Source organism: Copadichromis virginalis, linkage group LG15, assembly GCF_057382275.1.
Source record: "Copadichromis virginalis isolate Kocher_CV1m ecotype Utaka linkage group LG15, C_Virginalis_male_GT1.1, whole genome shotgun sequence".
Classification (NCBI taxonomy): domain Eukaryota; kingdom Metazoa; phylum Chordata; class Actinopteri; order Cichliformes; family Cichlidae; genus Copadichromis; species Copadichromis virginalis.
This window is the reverse complement of record NC_140632.1, coordinates 32,765,501-32,787,697: the sequence shown is the minus strand read 5'-3', so window position 1 is coordinate 32,787,697 and position 22,197 is coordinate 32,765,501. Positions and strand designations below refer to the sequence as shown.

General features: G+C 40.1%; 1 protein-coding gene across 1 annotated transcript; it reads right to left on the bottom strand.

The window, feature by feature from the left end:
* Positions 1-7,641: 7,641 nt before the first annotated feature.
* On the bottom strand, positions 7,642-9,171 carry LOC146692767 (ankyrin repeat domain-containing protein 9). Its single transcript, XM_085432940.1, has one exon. It carries the CDS (start codon positions 9,018-9,020, stop codon positions 8,091-8,093), a length of 930 nt encoding a protein of 309 aa, XP_085289066.1. The 5' UTR covers positions 9,021-9,171; the 3' UTR covers positions 7,642-8,090.
* Positions 9,172-22,197: the final 13,026 nt, after the last annotated feature.

Here is a 22,197-nt window from a genome sequence, read left to right as displayed (position 1 = left end):
GGTATTTTTGCTGGCTTTCTGAAAATGTCACTATCATTGTTGTGGGATTTATAGAATTCTGGCAAATCTCCTCAGACCAACACAAAGTTGCAAAACTCTCCATAGAAAGTCAATGGAGAGTTTGTTCAAAATCACCGCTTGATTTCTGTAATAAGAGGCATATTCGAATCGTCATATCTCCTTAACGAAGCAAAGTTAAGACATAAGGCTTGTCCCAGTATATCTTCAGACACTCCTGACGCTCACAATTCAAGAATTATTTACTCACCTATTACCGTTCTGAAATGAGTTGGACTTGTTTGAGGGTAGGAAATTTGTCCTTCGCTCAGATTTCTTCAGATTTCAAACTCTGGAAATGAACCACTTTTTTCTCTCGTCATAACTTTTTGTTGGATTTCCACAGAGACCTGGAAATTTCCATGATTGTTCACCAAAGCCTGCTGTCTCTTATGGTGAAAGAATGATACTGATACTCCAAGTAGATTTAGAGTTAGAAAGCGTTGTTTGAGGGCAAGTCAAGGCAGTTTTTGCTTTGCTCTACTCAGTTATGGTGCATTAGAAGTCAAATATCTTTAATAATTAATATTTTAATGATAAATTGTCAACACTTTAAGATTCCCCCATCTCTTCTGAACAAAATGGTGTAAGAATGACCGTTCTGGCCAATACAGTTAGGAAATTATGGTCATTTGTTTGAGGGGAATCCTCACTACGAGAAATAGACTACAAAAATCCTGTCTCTGTGCTGCGTATGTGCACCTGTTTTGGCGGGAAAAAGTACACAGCCTCTGTGGATTCAAATTCAGCAGCTCCCAGGCTGCTTGACTGAAAACATGCTTCTCTCTCCCTGTGTGTGTGTGTGTGCATGAGAGAGAGAGAGAGAGAGAGAGAGAGAGAGACCCTCTTTAGGGCAGCATCTCATTGTTGGAAAAAAATAAAATATATTCAGACTGGTTGACTGGCATAGACCCTCCGTGTGTCTCTCTCTCTGTGCATTTGTGTATACATACTTGATTTCGTGTGTATCTGTTGGCTGGTCCTTCTTGTTTTTTAAATTTATTTTTATTTCTTTAATTTTTTTCACAGGTGAACAACAATTAGTTTTGAGGGAACTTAACCATGTTCCGTTTTTTTTTCAGCTTGTCATCTTACTTTTCCAGTATTTTCACTTAAGTTATTACTATTCTGCTCAATCATAGTATTTGTTCTAAATCATTGTTATTATGCTATATTGTAGTATTTCTGTTAAATCATACTATTTCTACTATATTATATTTTTCTTTCTAAATATAGCATTTCTGCTATATAATTGTATTTCTGCTATGTTATACTATTTGTGCTAAACCAGAGTATTTGTGCTGAAACATAGTATTTCTGCCAAATGATAGTATTTCTGTCAAATTATAGTATTTGTGCTAAAACATAGTATTGATTTAAAATTACAATATTCATAGTCCATCACAGTGTCTCTGGTAAATCACAGTATTTCTGCTCTGTTGTACTATTTTTCTAAATCATAGTGTTTCTGTAATGCTTAAGTGTTTTTGGCTAAATATATTCTTTCTGTTATCTTATACTATTTCTCCTAAATTCTTGTATTTTTGAGAAGTTATCATGTTTCTGGTAAGTTACAATATTTCTGTTAAGTTCTGCTATGCTATTGTATTTCTGCCAAGTATTATGTTTCCTCTAAGATATTGCAGTTCTGCTAAGTTATTCCATTTTAGCAAAGTTCCTTTGCTTCTGCAAAGTTTTTACAATTTCTGCAACTTTTCAGCTTTTTCAGCTAGTTTTTGCATACAGCTTCAGCTTTAAAGCATCCACACTGCATTTTTGCAGGAAATGCAAATTTTTCTAGTTTGCTTTGAATTGGATAAGCATTAATCTTATTTATAATGGATAGATCCAAAGTTAAAGCTGGAAATGATGCATTATGCAAATTGCTTTTTTTGCATTATATGGTCATCTTCAGATTTTCTGAGGCTTTAAACAAGATTATGAAAACAACTGTACAACCTGATTACAGCAAACAGAGCTGCAAAAAGTAGCAGCCTTTGTTTCTACCTGTTCATGCTCTGCAGTAGACTTGCAGCAACAAGCTTATGTACAGTGGCTTGCAAAAGTTTTCGGCCGTCTTGAACTTTTCCACATTTTGTCACATTACAGCCACAAACATGAATCAATTTTATTGGAATTCCACGTGATAAACCAATACAAAGTGGTGTACACGTGAGAAGTGGAACGAAAATCATACGATTCCAAACATTTTTTTACAAAAAATAACTGAAAAGTGGGGTGTGCATAATTATTAAGAGTCAATACTTTGTAGAACCACCTTTTGCTGCAATTACAGCTGCCAGTGTTTTAGGGTATGTTTCTACCAGCTTTGCACATCTAGAGACTGAAATCCTTTCCCATTCTTCTTTGCAAAACAACTCCAGCTCAGTCAGACAAAATGTGGAAAGGTTCAAGGGGGCAGAATCCTTTTGCAAGCCACTGTATCTCACTGCCCAAGGACCTTGTGTTTCCCGTGATAATAATTGAAGGGTGCTTTTCCATTTTGGCTCAAATAAGTCTGATGTTTGAAGGCATGCAGAGATGGAAAAAAACAAAACAAAAGCAAAACCCTCAAATGTGTTAAACCCAACGAACAAGCCTATTCTGAAAATGTAATGACCAGAAAGGAGGTGTTTATATTCAGCTGTTGGGGCAAAAATCAAAAGTTATTCAAAAGCTAACAAAGTATTTCTACTTTGTTGCTTCCCACCACCTGCAGGTAAAACCTCCTGAAAACCCTTCAGCAGGTTCAAAACCAAGGTTATCATAAATATGAAATAGAAATATTAAATGAAAACCAGACCAAGAAAAACCCAAAACAAAACAAACTTAATTGGAAACAATTTTGTGAGCTTGGATCACTAAGCTAAAATACAATACAAATAGAGGAAATATCTTCAGTTTTAGTATTGGTTAGTCTATACACACAAACTCTTGTGTACACTGTATATACAAATGTTTTCTACACTCTAAGAAATAAAACGTTGGATTTAATTGACAAAGTTAAGGCAATCTTTTCCACAAAACCTGGTCAATTAAACATAAATCAATATGGTTATTATCTGCAATTTCAATGGTGATGTATATCAGAAGTGAAATTGTTCTATAAAAACAACAGCTTTCCTTTCATTGTTACTATTTAACACCATTAAATAGAATTTAAATACTTTGTTCATTTTATTAACTGTATCGCTTTAGGTTCAATTGACAATATTAATTTGAATTTAATGGCACCATTTAGATTGAGTTTTGGACCTAATTAATTTGCTTAATTATGATTTAATTAATAGTTTCATCTATATGGTAAATGTTTAGGTATCAACAAAACAAGTCTAGAAAGGTTCCTGAGTTGTCATCTATACATTGTAATTAGGTGTTTGGACCTTTCAGAGGTCTTCAGCAAAGGTCTAACACTTAACTACAGAGTACAGGTGACAACTCAAAAACCTTTTTACACTTGCTCACACGTTACCATTTATAACATTCAAGATCCTTGCACTTCAATAGAAAACTCTTACACCAAAGCTTACATAAAGTGTAAATGCAAAAAAAGGGTGCTGCATCAACAACTTTATTTACGGTGAGCCTTAACAAGGCAAAGCTTCGACAGGGAACAACACCGCGTAAGGCAATATTAAATGCTTAAAGTGCATGACCAAAATTTAAACATTGGAAACAACTTTCGAGTTTCAACAAAGTGACATTGTAGTGTGCCGTAAGATGTCAAATTCAATACAACTTGTGATTATAGTCAGATCTGCAGATTTACCACAGCAACTTAAAAATCACTGTATAATGCAATTACAGAAAATACTTAAGTGACACAAAGGTAAAAACGATTTAGTCCCCAGTTACAAAAATCTGATTCAGAATTATAAGTTTTCTATTATATAATAAATTTTACAATAAAAAAATGCATATAGCAAATCTCAAAATATTCTTAATTAAATGCTAAGACCAAAAATCCAGTACTTAACTTGAGTACAGGTGACAACCTTAGAACCTTTTCACATTTGTTTGCACATACACTTTAACATTTATAACACTCAAGATCCTTGACCTACAATGGAAACCTGGTACACGAGAACTAATATGAAGTGTAAATACAAAAAAAAAAATTGTGTTGCTTTAACAACTTGAACAAAAGCCTTCAACGAGGCAAAGCTTAAACAGGGAAACAACACTGCATAATGCAACATTAAATGAAGTGTGTAAAATAAAATGTAAACATCTGAAACAACTTTCCAGTTTCAACTAAGTGACAGTGTAGTGAGGAGTAGGATGTCAAACCTGACAGAATGATTTCAGGATCTACAGTTGTAGGTCTGCAATGGCTACAGTCTGCAGAATTACCACAGCAACTCAAACTGAAGAAAATGTTGTGAAACAAGGAAATATATCCATCTGCGTAATTTTGTCCCCAGTTCCAAAAACTCAAGTTTCTGAATTATGTTTTCTTTTCCACAATCAAAAGAAAAATGGCATTCAGTAAATCTCTTAAATATTAAAGCTATGACAAAATATTTACAAACAAAGATCAACATATATATATTTATGAACTTTTAAACAGTGAAACAGAGCACTTATTTTGGGAGACATTTCGATCTAGAAGAGTCATTGCGTCTCCTTTTGGCAGAGTTTGTTCTTCAGCACTTGTATTTTGTTAGACAGTTTTTTGTCTTCCAGTCCCATGAGCACCTTCTGGAAGAACTCAAATGCGAAGTGGCTTTGGGTAACTCAGATTGAGGCAGTAAATTAGCCCAAACAAAAGTGCACACCCGCTCGCCACATCGTGAAGATCCTGCAAGACGGTGCATCTCTCGATAATGATGCCAACATCTTCAAGGGAGTCATCAGGCTGTGCTCCTTCATGGATTATTTTATAAACACGCCAAATCCATCCTCTCAAGCTCTTCAGCTTCCATCACGTTGAAATCCTGAAAAGGACAGAAATATTTTAAATCTGTTGTATTTTGGTCATTGCATCATCTATCTATTCACTGCATTTTAGTTCAAATGGTCCACACTATCCTAATTACACATATCCCTGAATGAGACTGAGGAGAACAGACCAAAGAAAAATGTGGATTTAAGACAATCACCAATAAAGACCAAGAAGAAGATACATGAAACATGGACAGAGGGCAGAAGGAGTATACATTAATAATATTATCAATATTCTGCTGACCAGGGTCATTTTCTTTAGTTTTGCATAAAACAATGTAAGTGAATGGAAACAAAATCCTAGTATTTCCCATGCACTTTATTGTTGTAAGCTAATTTAAAGAAAACTGATTGCTGCCAGAACAGGAGAATGCCTGGGCTTGTTTAGAAAATACATTTTTCAACTTACAAAACTCTGGGAATTATGACAGTCAAAATTTTACTGAGGGGTGGAATATCCCTTTAAAAATAAACTTACCATGTACTCTTTGATGAGATTTTCAGGGTTCTCATTCAGGTATATAATCACAGCTTTAAGGATGCATTCACGCTTCACTTCGATTCGGGAACTCTAAACAAAACAACACATGCAGCGCAATTACTTTTTTGAAGTTTTTAGAGACCCCCACAAAACTTAAGTCAATTTTTATTGTTGTTTAACCAATTCATAATTGTTTCTAAGTAATTTTAAACATGCTTTTTGCAAGCAAGTAGTATTTTGTGTTAGAGAATGAGAAGCTTACCAATTCATTCCCATAAAGATTATAAGTTATGAGTCCAATTACACTGATTGCGATACATTGGGTTGCGGAAAATGCAGCTTTAGCGTGGTGTACCACCCGAAAAGTGTTGTTGCATAGGAGTGCTGTTCAAAGGAATCAAAAACATTTTGATAGAGATTTCCAAAAATTAATGACAAAAACTACACACTGTCACGTTAATATGAGGTATGCGGGCTACCACCACATTTGCAGTATTTATACCAAGTTTGAGTGAAAAAAAATAATCTATTGTGTCACTGAGTTGTGGCGAAATGTGAAATGTTGTCTGCCTTTGTCTTTTCTCAGTGTAGCTAATTATTCCTTTGGACAATTAATGAGTAACAAAAAAAAGAAAAGAAAAAAGCTACAATGCCAGCAGCGGCACTTATGGCCTCTAGGGGCATGAGTTACTTAGTTCTGCTTTGTGTCAGGACCAAGTCCAGAATATAAGCCAAAAGCGAGATGAGAAGTATAATGCAGGAGAGAACAAGCATAAAATGACCCAAGAAAGTTAAAAATACAGGTTAATAACCAGACCTGAGATCAACCTGCAACTAATCTATTAGTTACAGAACATTATAACAAGACAGAATACCTGTGAATTGTAGACAATGCTGCTGTGATCCGCCGCGCTGTTTCCCCTCCTTTTTTTCGTAGAATCTTCATCAACTGGTCAGAGTACTGGTCAAGACTGCTCATGAATGTGGACAGCAGTGGAACTGTGGTGATAACCTAAAAGACCAAATAAGAGAATTCAAAATGTAAAATTGCGTATTAAGGAAAAAGTAAATAATATGCAAGCATTAGGTACCTTCAACATGAACTTTTGGAGCACAGCTCAAATCTCCGCAGCTCCAAATTCCACAACCAGCAACCTGAGAGAAAAAGAAAAACAGAAAAAATTAATCGTTTACAGTGAGACACATGCAAAGGGGTAGCACAGAGATGGTCTAAACTTAAGAACACTCCTATTTCTTTTAAAATGTATTAATAATACAAGTTAAATTTCAAATGCTCCAAAATTTCTATTACTCATTTCATAAATCTGTTCCTGTGAGCACGTTTACCATTATATACCGGAACAGCCCACTCTGTGAACGTGACCCACTTGCCCCCAAAAATAAAATCAAGTATACTGGGTGGTTAGTGCTCCGTTTGTCGGTTTGTGCTGGTAAAATCATCGTTTGTATCGCTAGGTGTCAAAGATATTACACTTTTATTTAATAGGTCATTCAGAGTTCTTTCATTCAGTTTTTTCATTCTCTGCGCATGCTCAGAAAGGATGTGGAAAGGGCTCTTTGGATTTAATTAAATGTGTTCAATAAATTGGAAATATCAATATTATTTAACATTAAAACGGTATAGAATTAATTAAATCAAATTTAAAAATATTAATTACACCCATAAGATTAACAATTTTAAGTATATTGAACATAAAACTAAGAATTAATTTTTAAAAACCCCATGTTTCATTTGTTAGAGTGTAGGCTGAATTTGTTCCTTATCTACAAACTGCATCAGACCTTCTGTGTACCAACAAGTGAAGTTTCAGAAAACCTTTTCAAACCGAATACTACTAAATATTAAAATCTTTAATTTTAATAATCATTGTTATACTAATAATTACATTTAACTTACTGTCTGTGTAGGTTCTCAATCACCCAGGCTATAGTAAAACAAGGAGCTTGGAAAGAAAAGCAACTGGACTTCTTTAAGTTTCTTGACGATGTTTCACCTCTTGAAGCTTCTCCAGTTCAGTTTCTTCAGAACTGGAGAAGCTTCTTCCTTTCCAAGCTCCTTAGATTCCTTACAGTATGCACCCCCTTCTTCATTTCCATTAGCAACAAACATGTTCTGTCAATGAAGGCCCAGGAAGACAGTCACTTAAAATTTTATTTATTCAAAGACAGAGATCCAAAATGTTTTCAAGTCACCTGATCATTTTCTTATGACTACTTTATGTTGCTGATAAATACTATAATTTTAATAAATTAAATTCATCAGTAACACAGGTCAGTATTAGTGTCTGTCCGTCCTTTTGATACAATACACTTGTATCATTACTAGATACAACATTTCATAGACACATAAATGATTCATGGCACCTGAATCAATGTGAAACGCTACAGTATGGCTTTTTTATTCCTTCCGGTGGAATCAGCGTGGCTTATGTTGCATCATTAGATCACATTAATTTAGTCTATTTGTTCCCTGACTGTTAGTGTTTTATCTGTTCAGGCCTATAATAGCCATACAGGATCTTCAAATGCTCACACACAGCATGCTAAAACAGCAGTATCCAAACAGGGCATGCATGTGTCACTGATGCTACACCACCCTCTGCCTGTCCCGCTGGCTCACAGGCAGTCCCGGTGGTTTGAGGGAGGAGGGAATGGGCAGCTCGAGTAGGCTGTCCGGAAAGCTGGCAGGGCTCAGCTGCTGCAGAACAGTCTGCATGGCGCTGAGAACCAACGGCGCCGGGCTCCTTCCCGACAGGTAAAGGTAGGTCTCCTCGCCTAGCATCTTGCTCCAGCGCTCCGATTCTCCAACCAGAGCTTCCTTCATTTTGAAGCGAACTTTTGGCATAAACAGGAGCAGGTTGTCCAGACACCGCCTTTTCTCCCCACTTCTGACCACCGTGGAGTCTCTGAGCTTTTCCAAAGTAATGTCCAGCGGGGTCAGGCCGTTGTGGTCTTGGGCGTACGGGGACGCCCCGCTCCCCAGGAGCAAGATGACCGCCTCGGGACGCAGAAGCTCGCAAGCCAGATGTAGCGGGGTTCTTCCGTCCTCGATGTGAAAACACCCGGCTCGGTCCGTGTAGGACGGGGTAATGGCTATACGGTGGGTTTCTTGTAAGATGAGGCAGAGAATGTAGCGTCTGTCGTAGCGAACAGCCATAGCGAGGTGAGGCGCGGAGGACGGGCAGGGGCAGAAGCGCTCCCCGGGTTTTGCTAGCGCTTCATCCGTGTATCGGCTGAGGAGGTACTGAGCGTACGCCTGGTGGTCATGAACTATAGCGTACAGCAACGCCTCCGACGGGCTGTAAATCCTCTGGCCAGAGTCCTCGTCCAAGTAAAAAGTTTCCATCGTCCGCATGTCCTCCAACATCCAGACCGGCTTTAGGTCCCGCACGGCCCGGTAGAAGAGCAGCGAGAAGGACTTTCGATGCTTCTCGACGCTCCGAGCCTCCGAAGTGACGGTTAAAGAGGCCATGGCAACCCGAGTGATATAAATTCCCAGAACCTTACACGGTTTCATTCACAGAGCGCAAAAACTACCATTTCCCCAACAGAAGCTCGAGTCCAGGGACCTACTGAGTCAGTGTTTGAAATAACCGACATTCCTGTAGCTGCTCGAGCCCTCTGCAGTACTGTGCGAGGGCGCATGCGCACAACGTACAAACGTCAAAAGGTTTTACAAACTTTATTGACAGTTGAGCTGTGAGCTGATTATAAGGGCTGTGTCCAAACTCGGGGGCTGGGCTGCATCCTTGGAAGGATAAAGGATAGACAAGTTACTTTGACATCTATGTTCAAGTGCATTTTGGTGCTGATGCTACGTTTACTAATCTACAACTACTGCTATCGCAATTAAGAATGAGCTGCGGTAGCGCTCCTTCCTGCATTGTGGGTGAAAAAGTCTCCTGCTGAACGAGCTGCTCAGTGCTCGTACAGTCTCATGCAGGGGGTGGGAGGTGTTGTTCATGATGGATATTAGCTTATTCAATTCAATTTCAATTCAATTCAATTTCTTTATTGTCCCACAAGGGGAAATTAGTTTAGCAGCAGGATAAAAATAAACAGAACAATACTATAAAATAATAACAACAATAATAATGATAGAAAGTTCAAGGACAATTATTTAATAATAATAATAATAATAATAATAATAATAATAATAATGGATTGGATTTATATAGCGCTTTTCAAGGCACCCAAAGCGCTTTACAATACCACTATTCATTCACTCTCACATTCACACACTGGTGGAGGCAGCTACGGTTGTAGCCACAGCTGCCCTGTGGCAGACTGACAGAAGCGAGGCTGCCATATCGCGCCATCGGCCCCTCTGGCCAACACCAGTAGGCAAGTAGGGTAAAGTGTCTTGCCCAAGGACACAACGACCAGGACAGAGAGCCCAGGGATCGCATCTGTAACCTTCCGGTTACAGCTGCGATTCCCAACCCCCTGAGCCACGGTCGCTCCCTTACCATTAAGGAGACAAGACCCAGTAGGGATAAAAGAGACCTGGAGTCTTTTAGTCCTCCTTGGAGGTACTCTAAAACGGCGGCCGGAAGGCAACAACTCAAACTCACTGTGAAGTGGATGGTTCACACAATTAATAATAGAATGAGCCTTTCTAAGCACATTTCTATTGTAAATGGCCAAAAGTCCATCTTGCCAGCTCCCTGGAATTTTGCTAGCAGTTTTTTTTTTTTTTTTTTTGTGATCAACATTTTATTGATTTAAAACGGGGTTGGGGGGGGGGGGGGTGTACAGACATATACAGCACAACTGTAAACTGCAGTAGCAAAGCAAACATTAGCAAACAAGGCATAGGGACAGCAAAGAAAAGACACAAAAAACACAAAGTTAAAACCAATTATTGCCTCTTCCAGGAGATAACTCTGGATGAGAAGATTTTCCAAGCATCAACAGTCGTGGGTCGAGCTTTATTTAATTTTGCTGTGGTATGTTCAAAACCAATAACACGGATAAGACATCGTCTACAGAATGATTCCATACAAATGTCAGGACAGAACCATTGCTTTGTAATAGTCTTCTTTGCGGATGTGAATCCAGCGAACAACATTTTGCATTGCATTTGTTTTAAGGAGATTTCAGAGGTATCATTAAGGAGACAAAGACCAGGATTGGGAACATAAAAAACTTCCAGCACCTCAGATAACACAGAGTTCACAAAGACCCAAAAATCGGATACCACAGGACAGTCCCAAAACATGTGCAAAAACGTGCCAGGTGATGAATCATTGCAGATGTGACAGTAATACGTAGCCTGTAGTTTCATCTGGAACCTCCTATAGGGTGTAATGTATGTTCTGTGTATGGTTTTGAAATGAATTAATGGATGCGCCAGGTTCTTAGAAGTCAAACTCAGATTAGACCACACTGTATCCCAGTCTATATTAACCTGTAGTTCTCCCAGTTCCCTGACCCAAATAGATTCAATAGGCAGGGACTTCATACCATGTTCGGCTAATTTGTTGTAGATTTTGGAAACAGAGGGTCTGCCAGATTTAGGCAGGATCCAGTCCAACATGGGATGAGAGGGAAGAGGAGAGTCCCAGGGGACACCACATGCTTTGAAAGCTGATCTGAGCTGCAGATATACAAAGTAAGAAGATGCAGGAAGAGAAAAACGTGTCCTTAAGTCCTGAAATGAGCAAAGGCCTTGGGCGTTGAATAGATCATCAAAAAGGTTTATCCCGAGTGAGAACCGAGAGGGTTGAACAAATGGTCGGCTGCCACATAGTAACTTTAAATTATGCCAGAGTGGTGAGCTTTTACAAAATTTAACTGGAGCACCCAGCCACCTTTCTATCTTCCTCCATACCTGTATAGAGTTGGCAATAATAGGTCCGAATTCGTTGTTGTTGTAGAGCGTATTGGTGGGAAAATTAGCAAACAGAAGATCTTGTAGTCTATGCGGTGCTGCCTTGGCGGATTCGATCATTTTCCACGCAGTAGTAGTCTCTGGGTTGACCCACGTACTAAGCGCCCTGATTCGGAATGACCAGTAATAAAACTCGAAGTTTGGTACTGCCAGGCCACCAAACAATTTGGGCCGCTGCAATGTTGACAAACGTATCCTAGGCCTTTTGCCATTCCAAATAAATTTAGACACCGCAGAGTGTATGTCTTTAAAATAAGTTAGAGGAGGAGAGAGTGGCAACATAAAAAAAAAGGAAATTAAGCCGTGGCAGTATGTTCATCTTTACTGTGTTGATTCTACCCTGAAGCGAAGTTTTTAAATTGTCCCATCTTTGAAAGTCGGATTTGATCTTATTTAGCATAGTAGTAAAAATTTTGCTAGCAGTTTTTACCAGAAGTCCCAACCGATTCTTATTCTTCACCGTCAGGTTACCAAACCATGCAGCAATACAAAAAGACATCACAGATTCGATAAAATATCTATAAAACAAGGACAACATCTCAGATGAGACATTAAAAGATCTAATTTTTCTTAAAAAGAACAGTCTTTGTTGAACTTTTTTAGTAGTGGCATCAGCATGAGATTCAAAACACAGTTTATGGTCAAGTACCACACCTAGATATTTATAACTCTCAATGATCCCAATATCGGCAGTTTTAATGATAGTAGGTGATGAGCTATAAGAGGACTTCCTAAAATCAATAATCATGTCTTTAGTTTTTGACACATTAAGTGACAGGAAGGACTCATCACACCAATTCACAAAATCATCTACAACCTGTCTATGGCCTGACTCATCCCCCACTAGAAGACTGACGATCACTGTGTCGTCAGCAAACTTCAGGATGTGTCTGTTCGTGAAATTGCTGCGACACTCATTTGTGTACAGAATGAACAGAAGGGGAGAGAGGCAACAACCCTGGGGCGATCCAGTAGAGGAGGAGAGCACATCAGAAAAGACATGATTCACCCTCACGCATTGTGACCTATTACCGTATTTCCCGGACTACAAAGCGCACCTGAATATTAGCCGCACAAGCTAAAATCAGGGGAAAATCCTGTTTTGTACATACATTAGCCGCACCTGACTAAAAGCCGCAGGTGTTTCAATGTTGACTTATCATATGTAAGAGAATATGCACAAAGGGAATTGTCAGGAAAGAGATGGCTGTTTGGAGACACACCCCTTTTATTAATATTTTGAAAAACAAGTTATGGGTACATATTTGCACATGTAGTACATAACAGTAACCTACAGCACACCAGAAAAATAGATTCGGCCTACCTTTTAGGCTCAGGTGCAGTGACACGGCTTTAACAAGAATAGAAGTCAGTCATTCACCATCTTTCTCTTCTTCCTGCGCTCTAAAACCACCAAAGTCCTCTTCTCCAATGTCGGAAACGAACAGGCTCAGGATGGCTTCGTCATCCACTCTCCGCTTCTCTCCTTCGTTGTCACTTTCAAAACCAAAGAAATCCTCGTTGTCAGTGTCAGAGTCGAACACCCTCAGAAGGGCCGTGGCGGTGTCCTCCTCTCCATCATGCAGCAGTCCAGCCCTTCAAAATCCGTTGGTGATCGTGGATGTTTTCGCACTTTTCCACGCTGTCAGAATCCACCGGTGGAGTTGGGCATAACTTGCTTTTCGCAAGTTTATCGCCGTTCGTCATCCACGCCTCCCGCTGAATGCGTAGCGCTACTTTGAAGTTTGTTTTTCGCGCTACTTCGTACGGCACTACGTTGCCTGGCGGACGGACATGTGACTAACATACCACTCTTGAACCCCGATCCTTCCGCCAGGCAACGTAGTGCCGTACAACAGCGGAACAAACAAAACAAATCGTCTTACGATATCACAAAAATCATGGAAAATCCATAGAAAAGCCGCACCTGACTAAAAGCCGCAGGGCTCAAAGCTTGTGCAAAAAGTAGCGGCTTATAGCCCGACAATTACGGTAGTCAGAAAGTCCGTCACCCAGCCGACCAGACTAGTGTCAAGCTTAAAATGATTGTAAAGCCTGTCAGCAAGTAAGAAGGGTTGAATTGTATTAAATGCAGATGAAAAGTCAGCAAATAATAATCTTGCATGGGTGTGAGGGGCCTCAAGAGTGTGACAGCAGCATCCTCCACACCTCTTCCTGCTCTATAGGCAAACTGGAAGGGGTCAAGATGATGTTCAACATGCATTAAAATCTTCTTCTTAATTATCTTCTCAAATGTCTTCATCACTAAAGAAGTCAGAGCCACAGGCCTAAAATCATCCAGTGCCTTAGGAGAACTGCCCTTAGCAACAGGAACAATAATAGCATGTTTCCAAATCTTAGGTACTGTCTGTAGCTCTAAAGAAAGTGAGAAGATATAGTGAAAAATCCCACTCAGCTGATCAGCACAAGTTCTCAGTATCTGTCCACAGATGTTGTCGGGTCCAGGACTCTTGCTTTTGGTGTGTCAACATAATTTATACTGAATTCAGCACAATGCCACTCAACTACATACATTATTAAGAAATCCAGAAATGCAGAAATGTTGGGCTTTGTGACAAAGGTGACAGGCTCAAGGTGTAATAGTAATTGAAAAAAAATCAACACAGAAGCATGAGAAGGATTTCTCCATTTACTGTCTTATTCTCATTTTTGATCATTTCTCTGGAGATGATCAGTTAGCTGTTTGACAACTACTCAGTCTTTCAAGAATTTTGGAGATAAAAGGAAGGTTAGAGATTTTCCTATTATTAGCTAAGACCGCTCGGTCTAGTAACAGTTTAAATACTGCCAGCTTGAAGGCCTGTGGTTCATAGCTGGTTAATAGAGATTGAAACATTAATTAATGGAAGGGCCTCTTTGAGGAGTCTTAGGAATAGGGTCTAAAAGACACGTTGTTGGTTTGGAGGAAGTCATTACTGAAGTTAACTCAGAAAGATCAATTGGAGAAAAAGACTCCAAATAGATATCAATGGTACTGAAAGTAGCTGCCACATCTATGAGATGGTTGTAACTTTTTCCTCTAATGGTTAGCTAAATTATGAAGGCATTACTAATTAACATTAAAGGAATGGTTGGCTCAACAGAGCTCTGACTTTTTGTTAACCTAGGGTTGTTCTTATTTTCTTTAATCAGTGCTGAATAATAAGATGTTCTCGCTTTATTGAGAGCTTTTTTTATAAAGCAGCAAACTATTTTTCCAGGCTAAATGATGATGATGATGTTACCATTTTCTTTCCAGCTTAAGAGTTATCTGCTTTAATCTGGATGTTAGAGAGTTAAAGCAGGTAGTCAAGTATTTTTGATTTGAGGCTCAGTTTTTCAGATGAGCTACAGTATCCAGAGTCCAGAAAACATTTGACACAGGAATAGAATCTCATCAGGCTCTCTATAACCAATCACTCTCACAGGGAAAACGCCAGGGCTTTTGCACAGATGAGATGACAAGTTCGTAATCTTCAAGGTAACAGAGACACAGACTTAAAGATTGAAGATGGTTTCACTAATAGTAGTTCGTACAGTGCTCAGGCAAAGAATGAAGCTTTGTTCCCAGCTTAAGTAGGAGCCAGCTGATCATCAATTGACAAATAGGTGAGCTTGATTACTTTAGGTGTGCCCAGGAGGAGGGCAGAAATCCCAGAAGTTTCCCGTCCCTGCAGGCGTAAGGTGTAGTTAACAGATATGCACACAAATACACTACGCTGAGACAGAGCAAGCGAGAGAAAGAAAAGTGGAGAGAGACAGAAAGAAATGGCAGAGGTGCATAGAAACGCCCCCGCATCCACACACTCCACAGTTATTGTACATTTCAAATTTCTCGTTTAGCACTAAATCACAACAGTTGCCACAACTATATATAAAATATGCCAGTCCTTAATTATTAAGGATTGGCATAGGTCTCAAGCTCTTTGTCTTTGTAGCTCAAGAGCTCTTTTAATTCCTCTCCAGAAGTCTTTGGAACTGCAACTAGTGGTAAGAAAGAATTAAGATGATGTCAGGTGAGGTAAGAAAAGGCTTTTCCCTGGTTAGAGTTAGTTTTGTGAATGATGCAAAGGTGCTTGCCATTATATTTGGGACAGGGCCACTAGAAGTTGTGGTGTAGTGCTTGATGGTTGAGAGCACGTCACCTCTGAACCCACAGTTATAGATAGCCGGTTCTGTCTACTTATTACTCGGCCTGCTCTACATCCTTGACTTTCATTTTCTGCCCTGTTAACAAAATTACAAAAATACAGCGTTTATTATTATTTATACCTTTTGAATAAAAAAAGTACGTGAAACATCATTTATGTAGGAGGGTTGCCAAACCAAGGACAGTGGATTTTAGAAAGTCCTGCTTTCTGAGACACCAACCGTCACTTTTAGAGAAACCAGCTCTCTTCCACACACATCTCATATTTAAATTTGCAGACTTCTGCATTCAGGACACTTTTGGGTGAAATTTAGCGGATTTGCCAATGTGCAGATTCGGTAAAACAGGCTCTGCATACCTTGTTTTCTGCCAGCGATACCCTCCGTGTCCCTTCCGCTCAGCCAAGGTCCAAATCGAGATCAGCAACCAAGATCCGGGTCACGGCACCAAATTGTCAAGACAACGCCAGTCTCTCCGATCCTTTTGTCTTGGTAGACATCACGCAGAGATGTTTACAAGTTTCACACAATCCTTTTATTAACTTTGCCAAAACAGTGTCGGACTCTGTAGTTTTCTCTGGTCCCCTCCCCAATCTGACCAGGAGTGACATGTTTAGCCGCATGTTCTCCTTAAATTATTGGCTGTCTGAGTGGTGTCCAAAAAACAATGTGGGCTTTATAGATAATTGGGAAACTTTCTGGAGGAAACCTGCCTCTCTGCAGCTTCTCTCCTCCTGTTATCTCCCCAAACTCCCCTTAGAGACTGTGTCAGCTCAAAAAACAAACTAAAAACCAGCAAAAAACGACTTAAACATTAAAAAAACACACAAAAAAGAACAATACAGTATCCACATCTGCACCAAAGAGTAAAACAGTGAAATGTTGCTTATTAAACATTAGGTGTCTCTCTTCCAAGTCTCTGTTAGTACATGACTTAACAATTGATCCACAAATCAATTTACTCTGCCTTACAGAAACCTGGTTAGAGCAGGATGATTATGTTAGTTTAAATGAATCAACACCCCCGAGTCATTCTAATTATCAGAAACCTTGAAGCACAGGCCGGTCTGTCTGATTTCCTGTTGTGGGTGATTTTAACATCCATGTAGATGCTAAAAATGACAGCCTCAACACAGCATTTGATCTGTTATTAGACTCAATTGGTTTCTCTCAAAATGTAAAAGAACCCACCCACCACTTTAATCACACTCTAGATCTTGTTTGAACATATGGCATAGAAACTGAACATTTAACAGTGTTTCCTGAAAACCCTCTCCTGTCTGATCATTTCCTGATTAATGTACAATAATTGATTACACAGCAGTGGGGAGTAGATTTCATCACAGTAGATGTCTGTCTGACAGTGCTGTAACTGAGTTTAAGAATGTAATCTACCCACTGTTATCATCTTCAATGCCCTGTACCAACACAGAGCAGAGCAGCTACCTGAATGCTACTCCAACAGAGGTCGATTATCTTGTTAATCATTTTGAAGCCAGATAACACACACCAATTAGTTAAACTGCAGGAATGTCTTAAAGACATAAAGACCTAGATGACCTCTATACTGCTTCTAAATTCAGATAAAACTGAGGTTATTGTACTCGGCCCTGAAAATCTTAGAAATATGGTATCTAACCAGATTCTTACTCTGGATGGCATTACCTAGGCCTCCAATAACACTGTGAGGCACCTTGGAGTCATTTTTGACCAGGATATGTCCTTCAATGCACATATTAAACAAATATGTAGGACTGCTTTTTCTTCCATTTGCGCAACATCTCTAAAATTAGAAATATCCTGTCTCAGAGTAACGCTTAAAAACTAGTTCATGCATTTATTACTCCTAGCCTTGACTACTGTAATTTATTATTATCAGGATGTCCTAAAAACTCCATGAAAAGCCTTAAGTTTATCCAAAATGCTGCAGCAAGAGTACTGACAGGGACTAGAAAGAGAGAGCATATTTCTCCTATATCGGCTTCCCTTCATTGGCGTCCTGTTAAATCCAGAATTGAATTCAAAATCCTGCTCCTCACATACAAGGTCATAAATAATCAGGCCCCATCTTATCTTAATGACCTTGTAGTACCATATCACCCCATTAGAGCACTTCGCTCTCGCACTGCAGGCCTACTTGTTGTTCCTGGAGTATTTAAAAGTAGAATGGGAGGGAGAGCCTTCAGTTTTCAGGCCCCTCTTCTATAGCACCAAACTGAATCCAGTTTGGATTCAGGAGACAGCCACTATCTCTACTTTTAAGATTAGGCTTCAAACTTTCCTTTTCGCTAAAGCATATAGTTAGGGCTGGACCAGGTGACCCTGAGTCCTCCCTTAGTTATGCTGCAATAAGTGTAGGCTGCTGGGGGATTCCCATGATGCATTGAGTGCTTCGTCTTCAGTCACTTTTCTCACACACTATGTGTTAATAGACCTCTCTGCACTGAATCATACTTGTTATTAATCTCTGGCTCTCTTCCACAGCATGTCTTTTATCCTGTCTTCCATCTCTCACCCCAACCGGTCGCAGCAGATGGCCACTCCTCCCTGAGCCTGGTTCTGCCGGAGGTTTCTTCCTGTTAAAGGGAATTTTTGCTTCCCACTGTTGGCAAAGTGCTTGCTCATAGGGGGTCATATGATTGTTGGGTTTCTCTCTGTATGCATTATCTAACTTACAATATAAAGCACCTTGAGGTGACTGTTGTTGTGATTTGGCGCTATATAAATAAAATTGAATTGAATATTCTCAGCCTGGACAGATGATGAGGGACAGGAAATATGTTTGTCAATAGCTCAAATTATTTTCAGGTAAATTTTTTTCTCAATCAGTTTGGTGCAATTCTTACACATTTGTAACCATCACCACACTTAATGAATCACAGTTGCGAGTTGGAAATTGAGATATGCGTACCATGGCATAGATCTGGAAGAAACCTTTGGGGCAATATAGCATATGCTGGGGTTTGTGTGTGTGTGTGTGTGTGTGTTTGTCTGCCTGTGTTCTTCCTCTGTAATGTGAAGCACAGACCAGCTCAAGTTCCAATTTGACATGCCTTTAACGATGCTTTCATCTACTGGTGAAATTTCTGAATTACATCCTCAGTCACACAAACAGAAGAGGCCAAAATTGTGGCTAATAATTTATCCATTTCTGAGCTTTCACTGTTGAAGGAGAATACCTTTTGACCTTTGACACTTTCTTGTCATATTCTCAGCCTGCACAGATGATGAGGAGCAGAGAGACATATGTTTCTCAGTACTTCATAAGTTGTTTTCAGTTACAATTGTTTTCAATCAATTTGATGACAAAAAAAAAATAAGGAGAAAAGAATAAAATCAAATAAAAAGAGAAATGTTAAAAGTTATTGATTGTGAGTTATTGTTGTTTTGGCATTATTTGTATCACCGCGGAAGCACTAGCTGGTAGTCGGACCGTACGCGTGTCTTAGTGCAGTTGAACATAATCCACAAAGTCCGCTTGTAGTCGAAAAACAAACAGGCAAACATTTATTTCCACAGTTTTGAAATACAGTGATCCATTTGAATGTTCCAGTACACTGCAAACACGGTAAGAAACTGTTTTTCTCCACAGCTAGTTAAAGCCCCCGTAGCTCCACACTGCCTGTCGCGAACCCTCCTCCCGTGCACAGTTACCGTGTGTTAAAGGAACAGTACGTAAAAATTAAATAAGGCAAGAAAAAATACAATTTAACTGTAAATCTTACGCTAAACAAATTATAAAGTAAAAACTGAAATTCCCCATTATCTTATACTTATCCTTATCCAAAATGATTCAAATTATTAACAAATATACACTCTGTGCAATCTGAGTAAACTAAGAGATGACTAGACCTTTATCCTATACATTCCCGGCCCCTAATTGTTCTATAAACTTATAAACAATTATTAACAATTTGGCACAATGATCATATTAACAACATAGGCATTCAGTCCTTAGAACATAATTTCTTCTTTCTTCTGATGTCAGAGGTCACCAGTACATGACATACCGTGGGAGTCCAGCCTTTAACACTGACTCATACTGCTTCTAGGAGCAGACAGACCTTAGTGATTGGTCTATCCAGTTCACTGGTTTTAGTCTTCACACGAACCCTGCGAACAAGGCCATGTTCATCCGGCATGGCTTGAGTGACTCTACCAATGAGCCAAGAGTTTCTCGGTGCTGTTTCGTCCACGAGTGAAACGATGTCTCCAGGCACAAAGTTCCTAGACACCCGTGTCCACTTCTGCCGTGTCTGAAGCTGAGGCAAATACTCTCTCACCCAGCGCTTCCAGAAAAGATCTGCCATATATTGAACTTGCCTCCATCGTCGGCGGGCATAGATGTCCTCCTTTTGGAACAGTCCTGGGGGAAGAGATGGCCTTGCTTTTAAGAGCAGGAGATGATTTGGAGTGAGTGCTTCCAAGTCATTAGGGTCATTGGAGGGTGTAGTAATAGGCCGACTGTTGAGGATCGCTTCGGTTTCACAAAGAAATGTCTGAAGGCTCTCCTCATCCAGACTCTGAGTTTTAAGGGTGGCACCAAGGATTTTTCTGACCGATTTAATCAAACGTTCCCATACCCCTCCATGGTGAGAAGCAGCTGGAGTGTTAAAGGTCCACTTAATGCCCTTTTGCATCAATGTGCTTTCTATTTTACCGGTGTTCCACTCTTGAATAGCCTTTCTAAGTTCTCGTTCTGCACCGACAAAATTGGTCCCGTTATCTGAGCGCAGCTCTACCACTTGTCCTCTTCTTGCGATAAATCTGCGAAGAGCATTGATGAAAGAGTCGGTATCCAAAGATGCTGCCACCTCTAAGTGTACAGCTCGAATGGCCAAACAGGTGAAGATTACACCATATCTCTTCACAGTGCTTCTTCCACGTTTGACTTCAAAGGGCCCAAAATAGTCTACTCCTGTCCTCGTGAATGGCGGTTCGTCAGGTGTAACTCTGTTTTGTGGCAAGTCAGCCATCTGTTGTTGCCCAACGATGCCATGCAGTCGTCGACACACAGTGCATTTGAAAGAACTTTCCTGATAGCGCTGTTGGCTCCGGGAATCCAGAACCTTTGCCGTAGCTTGGACAGGACATGGTTGCGTCCGCTGTGACCCACCTTGTGTATTTCTTGTAGAATGAGCTCAAACACCCAAGAGCTCTTGTCCAGAATGACGGGGTGTTTGAACTCTTCCGGCAAGGCTGAGCGACTGAGCCTTCCCCCAACTCTCAAGATCCCATCCTGAAGAAGCGGATTGAGCTTGTATATGTGGCTGCTCCTTTTAACAGGCTCACCCTTTAGTAGGGCAGTGATTTCTTCTTGAAATTTTTGTCCTTGGCAGTGGCTTATAATCTCAAGTTCAGCTTCTTTTAAGTCTTCCACTGTGAGGTTTTCTTTGCGATGGCTTAACCTGATGTTTGTCAGGGTTTGACTTTGCCGTGCTTTACTGATGTCTCGTGCAGTGTCAGCAGTCTGTTCTAGCCGTTCTTTGGCTCGAACCAGCAAGATATTCTTTACCTTAAGGATCCATGCCACAGCTTTCTTAAGGCGTATCCATGAGGAGTAGTGTTCTATCAACTGCTGCAGTACATCCGGTCCTTTATTTAATGCGAAGGTGCTAATGGACACATTCTTTTTGATCTCCGGGTCTGCTGGGTTAAGAGCTTCTAGATGATCAAGAGTCTTTGGCCAACTGTTGTTTGGTGCCGTGAGAAAGTCTGGTCCAGAAATCCAGACATGGTTCCGTAGGAAAAGGCCTACGTTCTGTCCTCTTGAGACACAATCAGCCGGATTGAGATGTGAGTTGATGTGTCGCCATTGAGAAGCCACGGACACTTTTAGGATTTGAGAGACGCGGTTGGCGACAAAGGTGCGGAACCTTGTTGTCTCGTTGTTTATGTACTTTAGCACCGCTGTACTATCAGTCCAAAACACCGACTCTGCAAGCTGTAGTTGTAGCTCTTTCCTTAACATCCTGTCCATTCGTCCTGCCATAGTTGCTGCTGTTAATTCCAGGCGTGGAATGGTGGTGTGTTTGAGTGGCGCAACTCTTGCCTTCCCCATAACAAAGGAACAATGGACTTGACCATTCCAGCTTTTCTGCACCAGATAGGTTACAGTACCATAAGCCTCCTCACTAGCATCACAGAAATGATGAAGCTGAGATAAATGAAGTGCCTCCAAAATGTGCTGGCTTGAAAGATCGCTCAACTTCAAATTCCCGGAGTAACTCCAAATCGTTAAGCCATTCATGCCACTACTGAGCAAGATGTTCTGGAATGACGCTATCCCAGCTAATCTTTAGCCTACAGCACTCTTGCAAAATTCTTTTAGCCGACAGAACCACTGGCGCCAAGATGCCTAGTGGGTCGTAGATGGAACTTGCAATAGAAAGAATGTTCCTCCTTGTGGGCTTTTTCTCCTGAATGGCAATTCGGAATTTGAAGCTATCAGACTGGACACACCACTGTACTCCCAGTGCTCTCTCTATGGGCAGTACATCCTGATCCAAGTCCAGATCTTTAACTTCCTTTGCCCTTTCAGTATCAGGAATGGATGCCAGCACCACACGACTGTTGCTTATCCATTTCATCAACCTGAATCCTCCTGTTTGACAGGCCGCTTTCACATTGTGGAAAAGCAACACAGCTTCAT

Excerpts from the sequence above, each read along its gene's own strand:
- LOC146692767 (XM_085432940.1), bottom strand. The coding sequence starts at position 9,020 with ATGAAACCGTGTAAGGTTCTGGGAATTTATATCACTCGGGTTGCCATG.